The following is a 16964-nucleotide window of genomic DNA, read 5'->3' as shown; positions in this document are numbered from 1 at the left end:
AGCTTGAATCCCCTAAGGCACTTGAATCTTCCCTTTCCAGATTCTTTCCGCATGTTCTAGGTGTACAAACAATTAATATACGCAAGGATCAACAATCAAAGGTCTAATTATCCGGATTATAACAAACCCAATAACTCTCGACCAAACCCTTGATCCCCATACCCAGATTAGGGCTTTTTCCACCATAATTTCCAAATCATTTACCCATTAGATTACATTTTACGAATCGAAAAATGGATTTGGGGAGTTAAAATCTTACATTTAGCCTCAAGAATGGTGGAAAACCATCAAGAATCTCTTGGGGTTCGTTCCTTAGCTTTAAAAATCGAAAAGTGCAGAATAAAGACGTTTTGGGGTTTATTTACGACCTTAAGTCGCGTCGGACCCGCAACAGCGTCCCCACCCTGGCGGCAGAAATCCCGCCCCAGCGGCTTGCACGGAATCAGTGAGCTATTTTAATAATTCCAAGACCCCCATTTTACAACACACTTTTAACCAATAACACTCAGAAAAAATTGTTCACGCTAAGATCGATTTCGGGAGTTTTACTCACCCGAATTCAATTCCGTAAAGTCGTAAAGATTTCTTAATGACTTATCTAACCACTCATGTAATCAAAATCATAAATAATTCACCGATTGTTACCAGATTTCCCTATACCTCACTGACTCTGATTTCATCCAAATTTGGACTAGGCTAGTAAATCTCAAGTTACTACGAAAAAGTTTTCTGGCCCCAATTCTTTCTCCATTGGCTTTTCTCTAACGACGAAATCAGGTCATTACAGTAATTAAATGATAATAGAGTTAATAATTGTAATAAATTTATAGATATTCATAAATAAAAAATATATTTTAATTAATTAAAAATTAAATATATTCATGACAAATTTTATGGATGTCAAGTGATTCTCAAGAGATTGAAGAAAATTCATATTTCAATTTTTATTTAAGATATAATAACTAATATCGTTCAATTAAATTTTGCAAATGATTTATTGTTCATTAGCAGGAATGATCCTGTGCCCATTGAATTTTAATAATATTTAATGAATTTTTTTATGATATTTGAATTGCACGTTAATGATAAAAGAGTTGATTTTTTAATAACCTAGGCTTCTCAACAATGATAAGATGTTGAGCATAATCTTTTCATGAACTTTTAAATTCCTTTCGTACTTTAACAAAATTCAAATCATTAAAAATGTCTTGTTTGCCTCTAAATTACTTATTCTATTTATAATTGATAAAAATTGCATTTTATGAAATACCTATGAATAAATAACAATGGCTTGTCTAAAAAAGTACTATTAGCTTGAGAGAAATTGTGTCATCTCAATTAATTATACTTGTTATATTTTTTACAAATAGAATGAGACTTCTCTATGTAATTTATTATGGAATTTGAGCACTAAAAGGGACAAATTATGACCCTATGAATATATTCCTATTATATTAAACCAAGAAGAGGGCTATATGAAAATTAATTATAATCAAACTTTTTAGATGATAAAAGATATGTCATGATCCAAACTATCCTCTAGATCTGGCATGTCGAATAAGATTCAAGAGATCCTAAACAAGCCGTTTGACATAAGCATGAGACTAAGATAATGTAACGACCCGAGAGCACCCCCTAATCGTTATTGGTGTATTCGACCTCGAACAGGTCTTATACAATCCCTTAGCATTCATCATAACATGTATCATAGAATAAAATCACGAAAAATTTAAAACTTTTACTTTGGGAGTTCAACTTCACTTCATACATGAAAAATAGAATCTAACTTCGTCACAATGCACCATCTAGACATAGAAGTATCGAAAATGGGACTTAGCACTTACATCAATAAGAAGTCTTGCAAATAGGAAGTATATCAATGTCTTTCAAGATAAGCAAAGAACTAAACATAGAAGCTAGATCATAGGGTCTTGTCCTCGAACTTGAGGACTCACCAACTTGGGGAAGCAACTCCAAGTGTCTTGAGAAGTAAGCTTGAATCCTCAATGGCCCGAACCTAAATGTTTGGGAAAAGGGAGAAGATATGGGTTAGTACAACACACGTACTAAGTATGGCTACTATGCATAAAAACCATTGAAACATGCATAAAAGGACATTTTATTCAAAACATGTTTTTTGCCAAGTAAATCCAATATGCACACAGATTAAGTATCATAGTCCAAACCAACATAATACCATCCCAACATGTAGACAACCCAACCAATACTAGTGCAATGCAAAGAATAGAACCCCATAACCCTATTCAAAGCCAAGTATCACATTAAGCAACCTACTTTATGCATACATTCATAAGATCATATTTCATCATAACTTACCACATTCATAATGATCATACATAACATAGCTTCAACATATATAAGTCATAATAATCATAATTATAAGAGAACACTACTACAACCATCTCTTAGGATCCTACAAGTGCAATGTGCAAGAGAAGTCTCATACCCTCCCTTACACTATGTAAAAACCCTTAAGAAAGCCCTAGTAAGAGTTCACACCTTTCATACCTTCATTTACTTTTACATTAGGGAAATATTGCAATAAACGACATAGACCATGAGAGCTACATGAAATCCGGTGTTCTACTCCCACACCGAAAAGAGAGGGTTAACATTTGCCTAAGGTGTAACCATTCGTACATAGCTATCTAGGTGGATCCACTAAGCTAGAGTCCTATGTGGGCACATAGTTAAGGGTCAAGGAGATTGCTTCTAAAAACCCTAACTTACTAAACGTGAGGGTTTCCATCTCATGAGACAACACATCCCATAGGTAATCCGGACTTGCTAAACGTAAGGAAACCCATGTGGGGAGCCAGACTTACTAAACGTGAGACCCCTATCTCATTTACATGCCCTTTCGATGCTAAGCATCTAATTCCCTTTTGTAATCATCTTTAGTCATCACATAAATTCACATTAGCCTTTACTAGACTCTTATGTAGACATCTTACCATAATAACTCATATGTGTTCATAAGTGAGTAACAATCATTTCACTTTAGAAACACTTAACAAGTGAGTAAACCTTTCACTTTACATTACATTATAATCATGAGAACTACCTTTCAATCATATAACAATCATACCATAACATACATACATACTTCATAGCTAATTCAAGTGTAAAGGGTTAAGGATGAGGAACCTAGGTCATCAACACCACAATAACACATTAGGTATACCATCATTACAATCTAAGTAATTCACCTTTCATACTTGAGTTCAAAGAAGAACCAACCTTCATACCTTCTTGCCCTTCATGGGACATCCATACTTCAATTACCAATCAATTTAAAACCAATACATATACAAGGCAATTCATGAAGTAATAACATAATCAACATCAATATAAGCAATTGACATATTCCCTTCATAGCCTTAAAGGCTTCATTCAAAGACTCAACCCTAATTTCATAGAAATTATACATAACCTAGGGTAGAATCATCATACAAACATGAATTACATAACATCACATTCAATTCATAGCCTTCAATCAATATCCAACACAAACTAGGGTTAGAATTAGGAAAAAAATGAGAAACATGGGTCTCATGGGGAATTCTTCAAGAAACCACCAATACAACATAAATTCATCCATAATTATTCATATAACATCAATCAAAGTCAGTTTATAACATCAATTTCACTTTATAAAGAAGACCCGTGTTTTTGGATTGAAACCTAGAAATTGGAGATTTTGAAATTCATCTTGAAGGGGCCTCTTGGGGAAAACGATCTCAAGAGTGATAAGCAACCATACCTTATAGATGAATTAACCACGAAAATTCGAGTTGAAACCTTGGAGAGTTGGTCTTTTTCTTGAAGTTCCAATCTTCTTCAATGGAGTTCTTGAGAAGAGGGAGAGATAGAGTAGAGAGAAGGAGGAACTTTAGGTTTAGATCTTTGGGGTTTTGTGTTTGAGTGATAAAAGTGAGGTAAATTGACTTAAAAATCATTATATACACGTCCCTTAAAGTACCCTAAATACCCCTCACTTAAATGGACTCTTTAATGAAGTAAAAATAGATTTATGAATTTCTGCATTTTCGTCGCGGAACAAGTCCACGACGCAGAGCTGTTCCCTGAAGATATTTGGAATTAAATTTCGAGACAGTAAAGTCCGCGACACGACCGCGTCGCGAACTAGCTTTTTGCTCCTTGGAGGAGCAAGTGCGCGACGCTCCCCTATTCCCTCAAAGTGCAATTTGCAAGCTGCCTTGGCGGCTTGCTTGGCTAAGGTTGGGGTCTTCCTTGGGGTCCCTTAGGGTGGCCCCGGGGAGTCATATTCGAACGTTTTGACCCTAGGAACATATATTTACCTATTTTAAACCTTTTTACAAGATTATACCATCATACGGCACACCCAAACCTGCCCAAAACCTAAGGACACACTAGAACACATTCTTCTCTAGTTTCCGGACGTCAAGGTCGTTTCTTGACGTTTAGACTCTTACTCTCCCAAACCAAGTCAATTGCATTAATTTAGGTTTAGAAACATCAGTTTAACTATTTTTGAGTCATTATTTATAAGGTGAGGCTCTAACTTAAGTCATAGAATTTCCGGGGTGTTACAGATAAACAACATATGAAATTAATTATAAGCGGAAGTTCAATCTCAGAATAAATATCTCAACATAAGAGAATTTGAATACAAAACTAAAAATGCGGAAAAGATATTAAGCATGACATAAGCACCTACTATTCATAGATGTGGTTTGGACATACCCCTAACACACGAACAAGTGTGAAAACTGAAAAGACATGAAACCAATAAAAAATATGTAGTAGAAAGGTCCCTGAATCATGAGGACTCACCAAACTGTTGTTCAAGCTGATCAATCCGTCACGATCTGATGGAGGAACGTCGGATCTTATATTATGAAATAATATTAGCGTCGTACTTAAAATGTACTGAATATGCGAAAAATGCATAAAACATAAGCATGAACACGATAAGTCCAAAATTATGTTATTGCATGACCAAATGAAACATACCAATTAGGTAAGTTTAGTTGTAAATCATGAACATGTCAATGCAATATAAGAGTCATGACAATATAAGCTAAGTAAGAAATCATATTATTTGTGGGATGTTTACCGTTAACCTACATAGACCATATGAGCTATAAAGGACCATATTCTTAGCCTTAGGTGGATCACTAGCTAATTGTCCAATTAGAACATCTTACAAGGGCACATAGTTCAAAGATTTTGGGAATCACCCAAATATACTCGGTGCTAAGTAAACTCCCAACGGAAATCATAAAAAACAATATCATATTCATATCTTTTAGTCTTTAAAATGGTGAGAATCTAGTAACACCAACTCAATCATAAATGCTCATAAATAATAAGAATAACTCCTTTTAAACACCATGACTTCATATCATAATCAATGTTTAAAAGATGCTTAATCGAAAGCATCTAAATCATGATAATCTTTTCATAATGAGAATACTTCAAGTAAACCTGTTTTTTCATAAAACATGATATACTTTATTCAAAAGCACCCTAGAATCATAGTCACTACAATTCCTTATACATGCATAACTTCAAAGCTTCAATTCATGATCATAACATAGACATATAGCATGAGTTCATATAAATAACCTTGAAAACATGTAATTTGAATCAAATTATGCATAATTAGATTAAATATAGTGAATTGAGCCATAAACAATTGAACCCATGAAGAATCATACGAAACCCTAGAATTTTGGTAAAATCATAAAGTAAAATTTGAGAATTTCTTGGAACTAAATGGATGGAAAATGATCCATTGATGAATCTTAGCTTTGGTATTGGAGAAGGGAGCTTGAAGCTTGAAGAACCCTAAAACTTTCTTTGAGATTCTTGGAGAGAATTTGGAGAAGAAGACCTTATTTTGGGGTTATGAGTGGATAAGAGGATATGGGATAATTTAAAGGGTAAAAATCAGTAATAGAACTTGAAAATAGGCTAGAAACAATATAGTTTAGGAGTTAAAAGGATAGAAAAAGATCCAATTAACCCTGAACTAAAAACTATCGGAGAGCATCTATAGACTAACCTACAATCTGTACAAGCCTCTACAAATTATCCTTGTCATCGTAGAACATGTTACTGGAGACCAACATTTTGATCAAGTTCTACAAGCCATGGTCTACCTACGACTCGTAGGTTCCTTCCATAGATCCATAGATTCAGAGTCCATAAATTCTTCCAAGTCCAAGACCCTTTCCACGAGTCAACATCTACGAGTTGTAAGGGTTCTTACAGACCGCTTGTTGGTCTGTAGACCCTTCATCTGGGACTAGACATTTTTCATTTCTCAAGTCAACTTTCATGACTGTCCTCCTACGGACTACAGGACCTTATATCGTTCATAGGTAAGCTTTGTACAACGTGCGTTAGTAACCAAATTTCAAAATTTTCCTTAGAACTTGACTTTCTAATTTTTGAGGTGTTACAAGATATTATCAATATAAATAAATAGTTAAATGTCGTGACTTTGAATTATTGTAGCAAATTAACAACAATAATAATAATTTATTATAATTTTATAAGTGATATTTGAGAAGAATAGTATGTACAAAAAATTCACCTTTACAAAGTAGAGAAGTGTAGCAAGTCAACTTGTCTATTAAAATCATGCATATCTTGATTTATCCTAAAAGTTAAGTGGTAAAAATTTAGGAGCAATAATTTTGATTGATCAAAATGAATTTTCACCTTGCAGATGACCTTACTGAAAAAATCAACTATTACTAATTGATTATTGTTTTAGAGGACTATTTTATTTAACTACTTATCTAATATGTGATCAAATTAATATAAAGATTGTAATAATTATTTTTTTGCATGTCCCTGCTCAAAAGTAATATGAAATAAACTATTGAAATGAATATTCTTAGATGCTAGGAACTCATATGAAAAAATATGAGTTATTACACATTAATTTGATTGAAATGTGAATGGTAAAATTTACATAACCTACCATATATGGCTTGAGAGGTAAGAATGTTTTCACTTAAAAAGAAGAGTCACTATTATTACTATTATTCTTCGAATAAAAAATAGTGTTTCAAAATTCTAATTTTTCGAATCAAACATTATTTGAAAAGAAAGGGATTATTGAAAGCAATAATAAAAGTCGTTGAAGTTTTGTCAAATCTTGAAATCGCCGAATATTACAGAAATAGTGAATTTGATTTCCGAAGGCAACAAATGTGGGCGAAGAAAAGAGAAAAGAAGAAAAAAAAAATCAATGTTTAGTTGGAACGTGAAAACGTTTGAGATGTTATAAAATATATATAAGTATCAATACTAAAAAAACAAAAAAGACATAAGAAAATAACAAATATAATATTTTTCTTTTCATTTGATCTTGTATTTTATTTGTTATTATAAGAAGAGAAATATATAAACTTAGCTACAAAGCATTTTGTGTGTACATCAATTTTACAATACAAAGCGGACATCATTTTACACCATGAGATTTGTTTTTATTTCTGAATAAATTAAAGATAATGTACTAAAATTAAGAAGAGTATAGATAAAGAGAGACATAAAGTAATAACAATAACTTTTCTCTATTTTTTTTTTTTATTTCATATTACAAAAGGGAGACATATATAATCTATATAAAACTTGACACGGAGTTTACTTGGGCTCATAGTTATTTGGTCACTTAGTTTACTTGGAAACAAAGTTACTTGGACATAAAGTATATTGTTTGAACATCCATTGTTCAACACAAACTATAATGTGTGGACGTTCATTTTACAAAACTCCCCTTGAATATCTATGTAAAAGTAAAATTCTATTGAAAGAAAAAATATAGTGACACATACTATTTGTTGCCTTATTAAAAACTTTTATCAAAAAAATCAAATAAAACCTTGATTAAGAAAAAAAGAATGCAATGCATATTCACTTCCTTGATCAAGACATCACTTAACATCTCAAAGATAACACATTCTAATCTTGTATCTTAGCCCATTTAACACTCTTAGAGCATGTTTGGATTGAGTAATATTTTTGGTTAAACTTAAATGACTTTTAAGTCAAAAAAATAAAAAATAGAGAGAATCCTACTTTTGACTTTTAACTTATTTTAAAATTTATCAAACACTTTCAAAAGATAAAAACAACTTAAAATAGATTTGATCAACTTTTAAGATAATTCAAACCTGCTCTTAATATTATGATTTTAAAACTTTAATAGTAACAAAAACATTTTGCATTCAAAAAACTTAATTTTAATATCTAAACCAAAAAGAAAAAAGAATCACATTGGACAGCATTAAATAGATGCAAAATTAGGGTCTTCTTCCCTCAAATCGAAAAAACAAAAGGTGTGGAACCTAGCAGAAGCAAATAGTGTGCAGAGGAGAAAATAGAGATGTCGAAGACGCTAGTTCAGCCTGTAGGCCAAAAGAGACTTACCAATGTTGCTGTTGTGCGTCTCAAGAAGCACGGTAACCGTTTCGAAATCGCTTGTTATAAGAATAAGGTCCTTTCATGGCGTTCTGGCGTGTAAGTTTTTACTTTCTTTTTCATGATTGAATTTTGTTAAATACTAAAAAGTTTGTAGATTTAGAATCAAAATAGAGTATTGTAAAAAGGGTTTGAAGTAAAAACTTAGTTTAAGGGAAAAACTGTTGGATTAATAAGTATTGTTAGGTTGATTGATTTTTTGTTTGTGGTGTAGAGAGAAAGATGTGGATGAAGTGTTGCAGTCACATACTGTTTACACGAATGTGTCAAAGGGTGTACTTGCAAAGTCTAAAGATTTGATTAGGGCTTTTGGTACTGATGATCAGACCAAAATCTGTCTGGAGGTGAGCACTTCTTCCTCTTTTTGAAAACAGGTTTTTTACTTGAATCATAAATCATACTGCACGAGATATCACCTGTCCTCTTAGCCTTGGTGGACAGAGTTAGGAGGTAGCAAGTAGTGTGAGAAAGCATTTAAAGTTGTTCATAAGTATGGACATTTACTTTTGAACCTTTTTGGTTTCCTTCTCTTTATATAGCTTCTGCTTCATATTTTTTCTCCTATTGATATGCATATGCCAATTACAAGCATGACACTGCTTAACGTTGGGTATGTTAAAAATTGGTTCTTTCTTATCTGGCATATGAATATCATGATTCTGGAAGTAATGTCTGAGAAATTGTTTTACTTTATACTTTTTGATCGTTTGGGCAATATTTTAGAAATTTTGAGGTCTTGTTGTAATCCAATTCTGCCTTTCTGAATCATCAAGATGAAAAAATATTTGTTTTTAATCCAGTTTTGCCTGTTCGAATTGATAAGCGAAGTAAGTAGTTATTCACATAAGCTAATCAGCGTCGCACAGCCTTCAGAATTTGTGATGCATAGGATTCAAAAGGACCTCCTAAAAGCCTATGGTGTAGTGATTTTAATCATGTTTAACACTTTAATAAGTTGATAACTCAAGCACTTGCCCATCAAAATTGTTTTAATTTACCAGCAAAGGAAGCAGCTTATTTAAGTGCCACTAAGTGGTATTCCATATTTTCCTCTACCCTCACCCCTTCTTCCACTCTTCCTTCTTTTTTTTAAGGAATAAATGAGAGTGATGTATTACGTAAAAGATATTTTCTGTATTTTAGATTTTGGACAAAGGAGAGCTGCAAGTTGCAGGGAAGGAGAGGGAATCACAGTTGTCAAGTCAGTTCAGGGATATTGCTACCATAGTTATGCAGAAGACAATCAATCCTGAAACTCAGCATCCATACACAATTAGCATGATTGAACGTCTGATGCATGAAATCCATTTTGCTGTTGATCCAAATAGCAGCTCAAAGAAACAGGTAACAACTAAACTTCTTGTGATGTTTTGACTGCCTTTTTAGTTCTTTATGTTTAGTATCCTGCAACTGATCAATTAACTTCTACAGGCATTGGAGGTCATTCGGGAGCTTCAAAAGCATTACCCCGTAAAGCGTGCCCCCATGAGGTTGAGGATACATGTACCAGAACAAAGTAATCCTTCTGTCCTGGACAAGCTTAAGGAGTGGAATGCCTCCATTGTGTCGAGAGAAGAATCTGGAAGTCAGCACTCCATTGTAAGTGGCATCTACATTTGAAACCTCATATAGCACAAGAGAAGTCCTTGTCTGATTTTTCTGGCACTTTTGCAGCTAGAGGTTTCCAAATCTTTTGTTCTGGGATGTTTATTTTCAGCCAACTGCTCTCCCTACCTTCATATTAAAAATTTCCAACAAAAAGGGATCGTTTGTTCTGGGATGCTTACATGTGTACCAGTTTTTTCTTTCTCAGATTTGTTTTTAAAAAGGTGAAAAGAAAAAAGAAAAAAAAAACAACAAAAGAAATGTAACACGGGCTTAAAAAAGGAACCAACTGATACAATTAAAAAAAAAACAAAGAAAGAGAACAGGATACAAAGGAACCAAGTTTGATTCATAAAAATAATGATTCAAACCAGTCTCAGCCCCCAAAATACTCACACTGCCTAAAACACAATCACTAATTGATGCACAAACCACCTTCATCTAGAAATCCCCCATTGGTAGGCTTTTGTCTCCCGATTATTCCGTTCCAGCTGTGACTCTCCCCTCTTTCCGAACTCTTCTATTAGCTTTGGCGATGGTGGGTCAGTGTTCAACTGAGTTTAGGCGAATTCGGAGACTGCGGGGCAAACCTCGGTGTCGAGTCTAGGCAAATCTCATGTGGTGAGGCAACCCTCAGCGAGGATGCTGAGTCCATTAGAGGAGGTGTATGTGACACCCTAGCTTAGGATAAGAGTCCCACATTGGCAAAAAAAAAAGGAGAGATGCTGGGTATATAAGTAAGTAGGCCTTGCACTCTACTCACACTTTTCCAGGCCCAGAGCGGAAAATATTACTAGCAGTCTGGGCCTTAATAGAAGATATTACAGCCACTCCTGTGTCATCCTTGTCGGCCAAAACTTAACTTGTAGTTCACCTGAAATCAAGCTATCATAGCAAGATTTTACTGTGGATTGACCTTTGCCTTTCCAAATCATCCTGTCCTGGCACTGTGACTTATCTTGAAAGGTCTCCAAAAGCAGTAGCAATTCAGCAAGTTGACTCATTTCCCAGTCACTCAAGTCATTACCTTTGGTAGGACACTATTTTGCTTCTTGCATCAAAGATAGTCTATGTATGTCAGGGAACAAATCTTTGAGAGAAGCATGGGCATCTTGTTCATTAGTTCAGATCCTCAAATGTTAGTGGAATTTCTCTCTCTATCCATATGGTTTGGTAACATGGTTTATTCACCGTACAATGTTAAGATATTTAAGAACTGCTTCTGATGCAGTGTGATCTATTTGGTCAACTCTCTTGAGTTTTGTGATTAGTTGTCTTAGTGGTACTAGGTCTATAAATATTAGGTCCTGTTCTTTCTTATAGATCAAAGAAGAATATTGAATGTCATAAAAAGAACACTTGTTTGTGAAAGGCTAAAGCTTATTCATTGACGGCTTGTAGCTTAGACATTGTTCACGCAGGTCTGTGCTTAGTCTTTGTGGTACCAATTAGTTGCACTATCATCAATCTATTCAGAATCTTGGGTTTTGGAGTTTCATCTCTTGGTAAACGTATTATTCCTTCTCCTGGTGTAGGACATTGATCCAATTTGACTTGAGACCAGTTTCATTAGAGATGGCCTAGACAAGTGGGTATATGAGTTTAGAGTTGTGAATCTTCATCTGGCTATGTTTTGTTCTTTAGACCGTTATATCAGTTTCCATGACGAGTATAAATGGTTGAAAGGCAATGTTTGAGAATTGTTCATTTTGTCACCCAGAAAGATCCACAGCGTTGTTATTTATTTGGTAATGCTGAAAACATTGCTAAAATTTGTTTGACTGCATTGCCTGTTAGCTTGACTAGTCTTGGTTGCAATGATTTGTTTCAAGTTTTAAGCATGATTCAAATGTTATTGAAGAGGTCATTTTATTTCCATATCATTTATGGAGCATGGATCTCTTTGATTCCTGGTTTCACCAAACTAATGAGCGACAAGAATGTTAGTGCTTTGAGGGGGCCAAACTAATTTCTGCATCATATATATTGTTTTGAAACTAAGATGAACTTTGATTTAAAAAATGTACCTCTCATGGCAATTCCCAAATAGTACTAGCAAAGATTCTTCTCTACAAGGCGATAGGATATGAGAATACCCTTTTCGGATAATAGGCAGAGATTCTGCTCTGCTCTAATTTATACATCATATATTTAGGTCAACTTTGCAGTTCAATATTTTTTTTTCTTTTTTTTTTTGAGTGGGCAGGCTTGATCCTCATGCGCTCTTACTAGTTCAACTACATTTTCTTTTTCGTGGTGCTTAACTCCATTCTGATCATTGTATTGCAGATTTGTGAAATTGAGCCAAGTCTTTTCCGGGACTGTGATGCCTTAATAAGGAATCTACAGGGTAGAGTGGAAATTCTTGCAGTCAATGTACATGTAGAGGGGGATACTTTCGTCGATCAGTTCGATGATCATGAGGATGATTCATCGAGTTTAAGGAAGGATTCTACAGGTTCAGTCCTTCAGCTGAGTGAGAAAATGCAAAAGCAGACTATTTCTTCAGAAATCGGGAATTCTAGGGAAGAGGAAAAACTGAGCAAACCTGCAAAAAGTGGGAGTTCCGAAGGCGAAGTAAAACTGAACAGGTGCACTACTTGCAACGCTGTTGTGGGAGATTCAAAAGAATACAGAGAGCATTTTAAGAGTGACTGGCATAAGCATAACCTAAGGCGTAAAACTAGGCAACTCCCTCCACTTACAGCTGAAGAATGTATGGCTGACCTGGAACTTGGAGACTCGAAGGCTGATCTAAAAGAATATTCATTTTGAGGTTGGAACAATATTCCTTAGCTACAGACTTGTATTTACATGATTAAAGACATACCTAGCAAGACTTTGAGGAAAACATATAATACAGAGAAATGGTGATAATGATATTTTGCTGATGAGTCTGGTTATTTTGCATTTTATTATATTGAATAATTGAATAAAAGGGAAAAACCCTATCTATATTCGATCTCGTCTCTGCTACTCTTATGTGCCCAAAGTGCTTATGTTGATGACTCCCAGTAATTTTGAGTTTATGCATCTGGTGTCTACTGGAGTGAAAATATCCTAGTGATATATTGAATGTTAGAGAGAAGGCATAGGCGTCACTTTATGATCCCCAATCATAACAGCAGGGCACTTCTTCAAACGAGCCATTAGTCTCTCTTCTACGTTAATGTGCTACATATAGCCTGCTACATTTAGGCTGCTGTGATGGGCGAAATTCTAGAATGTTAAAACTGAGGCGTAGAAACCTGACTATGATCTAAATCATATTGATAGGAATGGTTCCTCAAGCAGAATTATATCCTTCTGCTAAAAGGACTGCCTCCATAATGTGAAATGCCACTTGGTCATTGTTGTAATGTAACATGGTAGATGATAATATTTTATAAAGGTTCTTTATTTCATCAGTCTGAGCTGAAGTAAATTGTAAGCTGATATTCCATTACATATTTGAATCTACTGCTTTTCTTTTCATTTTTTTCAGCAATATAATCCCTTAATTTATGTTGCATTTTTGCCTTTTGTTCCCTGCAGGTTTTGATGCAACTATTACTGATGGCAAGGATTGATGCTGCACAAGTCATACATGTAATGTTGTGCATTATTTGGTGGCCGAGTTTCTGTTAAGTCCGAGAGGGTAATACTTTATTTGACTAATAGTTGTTGTGGTGCTGGATATTTTTGTACATGAATTGGTAGTTTTGACCAGTTGATGGATTGAACTATAGCTTGTACTAGGATTATTGTTGATATCAACTGGTATATTCTACCTTGGTCTTATGGTAAATGATATTTTAGCCTTGTGATGATCCAGGTAAATATTTTCCCAACATCTGAAATGATAATTTTAAGGTCATCCATGATTGAACTGAATGAAATATGGTAAACACAAATGTAAAGGCAGAACAGAACAACTTATCCACCAAGAGGGTGGGATGGTCTTACTGGAACATCTTACATCCGCAACCTTTTTCCCTATGTGTAGGGGCGGAGCTAGAAATGAACCTGAAATCATAGTATATGTTCACCGGCTAATTAACACACCGCGTCTGCCTTTGCTTTGTAGTCTAACAACTAGCTCATATTCATTTCCTTGACATGTAGTCTTGATCTTCATTTCTCCAATCCAGATCTTTCCCATCTTGCTACAGCTTTAAACGAATCTCTTCACTATCCGTCTTGGTTGATTTATCGTCGAGATAATATCTACAGCCTGCACCAAGTTTTCAAACATTACCAATCATGTCTTGATTTCAACGAAAAAAATAGCAGAAGTTGTAGGTAGTGAGTGATACCATAAAATTGTCCGGTTGATGATGGATTCTCATCAAGATAAAGTGGTGGCTAATTCCTCCTTGTCACCACTAAGCCTGAACAAATGGATGATGTAGCAGCTGAACAGCTGTCAAACGGCGACTTGGATTCCTCTGCAGGCAAAGTTTCAAAAAACTCTTTGCATTATCTGAGAGGTTCCTGGGAATTTCAGGACTGTCTTTCCCATCTGCCTGTTTGAATAATAATGCAGCACCCTGTCAATCCCATGTAACAATATCTAAAAAGACTAGCAAAATCCAGTTATATCATTATACAGAACTACCATTCCTTTAGGTAATTTCGTCAAACCAAGGGATGTGTATCTTACTCCTTCATATGGTGGTTTAGCTGTTGCCATCTCAACAACAGTACAACCTAGGCTCCAAATATCTACAGCAACACTGGAACCTCCTGCATCTTTTACTACCTGCTGTAATATTTCGAATATTAGAGAATCAAGGTTTTAGAAAAAGAAGTTGATAGTAAGATCATTTAGTCAAATTGTTGAGAGAATACCTCTGGAGCCATCCAATATGGACTTCCTTTGAAAGAATCCATCAAACAACACGAGTTTATCTGAAATTCAAATCGAAAAACCAAAATATATACATCTGTATATAAAAATTTCTTATTTAGAGAATGGAAATCAAAACTTGGTAGGTGATCAATAACATACATGTTTAGCCATTCCAAAGTCTGCAAGCTTGATTTCACCCTTAGCATTTACTAGTATATTTGCTCCTTTAATATCCCTGCCAGTAACACAAGGCATCTGAGAAAATAGGGAATAGAAAGACCCTGAAAATCAACTGTTGATAGTACCTATATATGAAGAATATATTGATCTTGATAGAACGAAAAATATTTCTGATAATATCGCTAGCTTTAGTTTCTACCTGTGTGCTATGTTTCTCTCATGCAAGAAGACTAAACCGGAGAGAATTTTTCGAGTGTAGCTGCTGATAATTTGTTCTTCAAAAGGACCATATTCTTGAAGTAGTTTGAGAATTGAACCTCCTGGAATATACTCTAAGTAGAGTGACAATCTATCTCCTCTCTGTAAACAAGATTGTTCATAGTCACTTTTCCTTGTTCAAGTTTAGTTCATTATTGCAAGATGATAGAAACCATAATATTTGTTTTGAGAACAAACACAAAGGGGCCATACCAATTCACTTCCATAGTATTGCACAATGTTTGGATGTGAGAGTTGACTGAGCAATGTGATCTCCTGTTTAACCAAGAAACCAACTTGTTAGTACTAATCACGTTGAGAATGAATGGCGAAAACATGAAAGACCATGTAAAATTTCTTGATTTGAGTTGAAATATACTGACCTGGTTTAGCTGCTTTAGACGTTCTTTCGATGTTGTGTCATTAAAGATGATTCTTACTTCCTTTATAGCACACATTTGTCCATTATCACTGTTGCAGAAACAAATTTACAGCTTTTAGCTAGTGAGGTCTCAAATCTCCATTTTCCGTGTGATCTATAGATTACGAGTTCAAACTATGGAATCAACTACCTTGAAGAACATAAAACATGAGAGCAAAGATGTAAAATAGAATGAGTGAAAGTCATGAGTCATGACATACCTATTAAATCCAGCATACACATTTCCAAATGTCCCTTTTGCTAACAATTTCCCTTTCTTCCATTGCCCTGTTCTACCCTTAGTAGAAGAATTTGGCGGAAGAGGAAGAGGATGGCGCGGATGATTACATTCTTCTTGTTTCCCATTAGGAGAATCCAATTTCTTATCCAATTCCACTGGATATGTTGTTGGTGAAGTGCAAGGAGAGTTAGATTTTGAACTCTCATTTGATGTTCTTGACCAATCATTGCATTTGTTTCTGTTCAATGTTAAGCGACATGCAAATTTTGTTAGTAATCTCTATTAGGTATGCAATTTAAGGATGAGGAGATTACAAGGTAGGGAATCGAGCCCTCACCAATAAGGTGAAAGTTTAGGTAGCAAACCAACTGAGCTACTAAGATTCCCCAGAGACAAAGTTCATAACTAATTCTAGTTATTTTTCGTAGTAAGATTGTACAAACCTGAATGGACTAAATAGTGGACTAATCCCTTGTTCTTCATCATCATTGAACTGAGATGAGGTAGGGGATGATCCACTACTTGATCTTGTAGAGAAATTAGGTGAATCTAATGGCAAAGGCAAAGGAAAAACAGGATGAAGTTTCTTGTCTTGGGTGTATGTGTAGGAATAGTAACCATAATTAGTTGCAAAAGAAGTTGGTGAATTTTTTGGTATGAAGATGGATTCATCAAAACTTTTTGGCTTATTTACTCTATTCTTCTTGTAATTTCTTGGAGGAGCTTGTTCAAACCAAGAAGCCATTTACTAACTTTTTGTTGGGACAAGAGAGTAGTGTCAAGTATATTTCAAATTGTGACACTTTTAGTGGATTTTTTTGCTCAAGCTTTGAAATGTTTGGGTATATAATGTGTTATAAACCGTGTACAAGAGTGAGTTTGTTTAATAGGAGGGACCTCCAGAAAATGATGGGGTTTGATTTAGA

At 34.7% G+C, this 16964-nt stretch overlaps 2 protein-coding genes across 6 annotated transcripts in view; one reads left to right on the top strand and one right to left on the bottom strand.

Annotated features, from left to right (window-relative positions):
- LOC125833919 (uncharacterized) overlaps positions 1-13928 on the top strand; it is a 234306-nt gene extending 220378 nt beyond the window's left edge. Inside the window, exons 2-7 of one of the 2 annotated variants that reach the window (XM_049513078.1) lie at positions 8365-8541; positions 8717-8846; positions 9646-9846; positions 9934-10101; positions 12397-12883; positions 13642-13928. In XM_049513078.1, coding sequence (XP_049369035.1) covers positions 8408-8541; positions 8717-8846; positions 9646-9846; positions 9934-10101; positions 12397-12882 — 1119 coding nt within the window. In that variant the 5' untranslated portion in view covers positions 8365-8407 and the 3' untranslated portion in view covers position 12883; positions 13642-13928. Of the gene's footprint in view, positions 1-8364; positions 8542-8716; positions 8847-9645; positions 9847-9933; positions 10102-12396; positions 13046-13641 lie in introns of those variants that run through there. The other variant, XM_049513079.1, reaches the window with a different exon arrangement.
- A 380-nt stretch (positions 13929-14308) lies between these two features.
- Positions 14309-16858, bottom strand: LOC125833911 (mitogen-activated protein kinase kinase kinase 3-like). 4 transcript variants are annotated; one of them, XM_049513067.1, is made up of 10 exons: positions 16482-16858; positions 16019-16276; positions 15760-15847; positions 15590-15652; positions 15318-15478; positions 15098-15173; positions 14938-14997; positions 14750-14851; positions 14403-14636; positions 14309-14320 (listed from the first exon to the last, which is right to left on the bottom strand). In XM_049513067.1, the coding sequence occupies exons 1-9, from the start codon at positions 16781-16783 to the stop codon at positions 14472-14474; spliced, it is 1275 nt and encodes a 424-aa protein (XP_049369024.1). In that variant the 5' UTR covers positions 16784-16858; the 3' UTR covers positions 14309-14320; positions 14403-14471. The 4 variants fall into 4 exon arrangements, with proteins under 4 accessions (XP_049369024.1, XP_049369026.1, XP_049369025.1 ...); XM_049513069.1 differs by having other exon boundaries at positions 14403-14612; XM_049513068.1 differs by having other exon boundaries at positions 14750-14848.
- Between the last annotated feature and the right edge of the window lie 106 nt (positions 16859-16964).

Source organism: Solanum verrucosum, unplaced genomic scaffold (genome assembly GCF_900185275.1).
Source record: "Solanum verrucosum unplaced genomic scaffold, falcon-dt-bn FXZP01000108.1, whole genome shotgun sequence".
In the NCBI taxonomy this organism is placed as follows: Eukaryota; Viridiplantae; Streptophyta; class Magnoliopsida; order Solanales; family Solanaceae; genus Solanum; species Solanum verrucosum.
This window is presented reverse-complemented; position numbering and strand designations above follow the sequence as displayed.

Excerpts from the sequence above, each read along its gene's own strand:
- LOC125833911 (XM_049513067.1), bottom strand. The coding sequence starts at position 16,783 with ATGGCTTCTTGGTTTGAACAAGCTCCTCCAAGAAATTACAAGAAGAAT. Across the intron at positions 16,277-16,481 it reads CCACTATTTAGTCCATTCAG|AAACAAATGCAATGATTGGT; the intron begins GTTTGTACAATC and ends AACATTGAACAG. Across the intron at positions 15,848-16,018 it reads GTGTATGCTGGATTTAATAG|TGATAATGGACAAATGTGTG; the intron begins GTATGTCATGAC and ends TTTCTGCAACAG.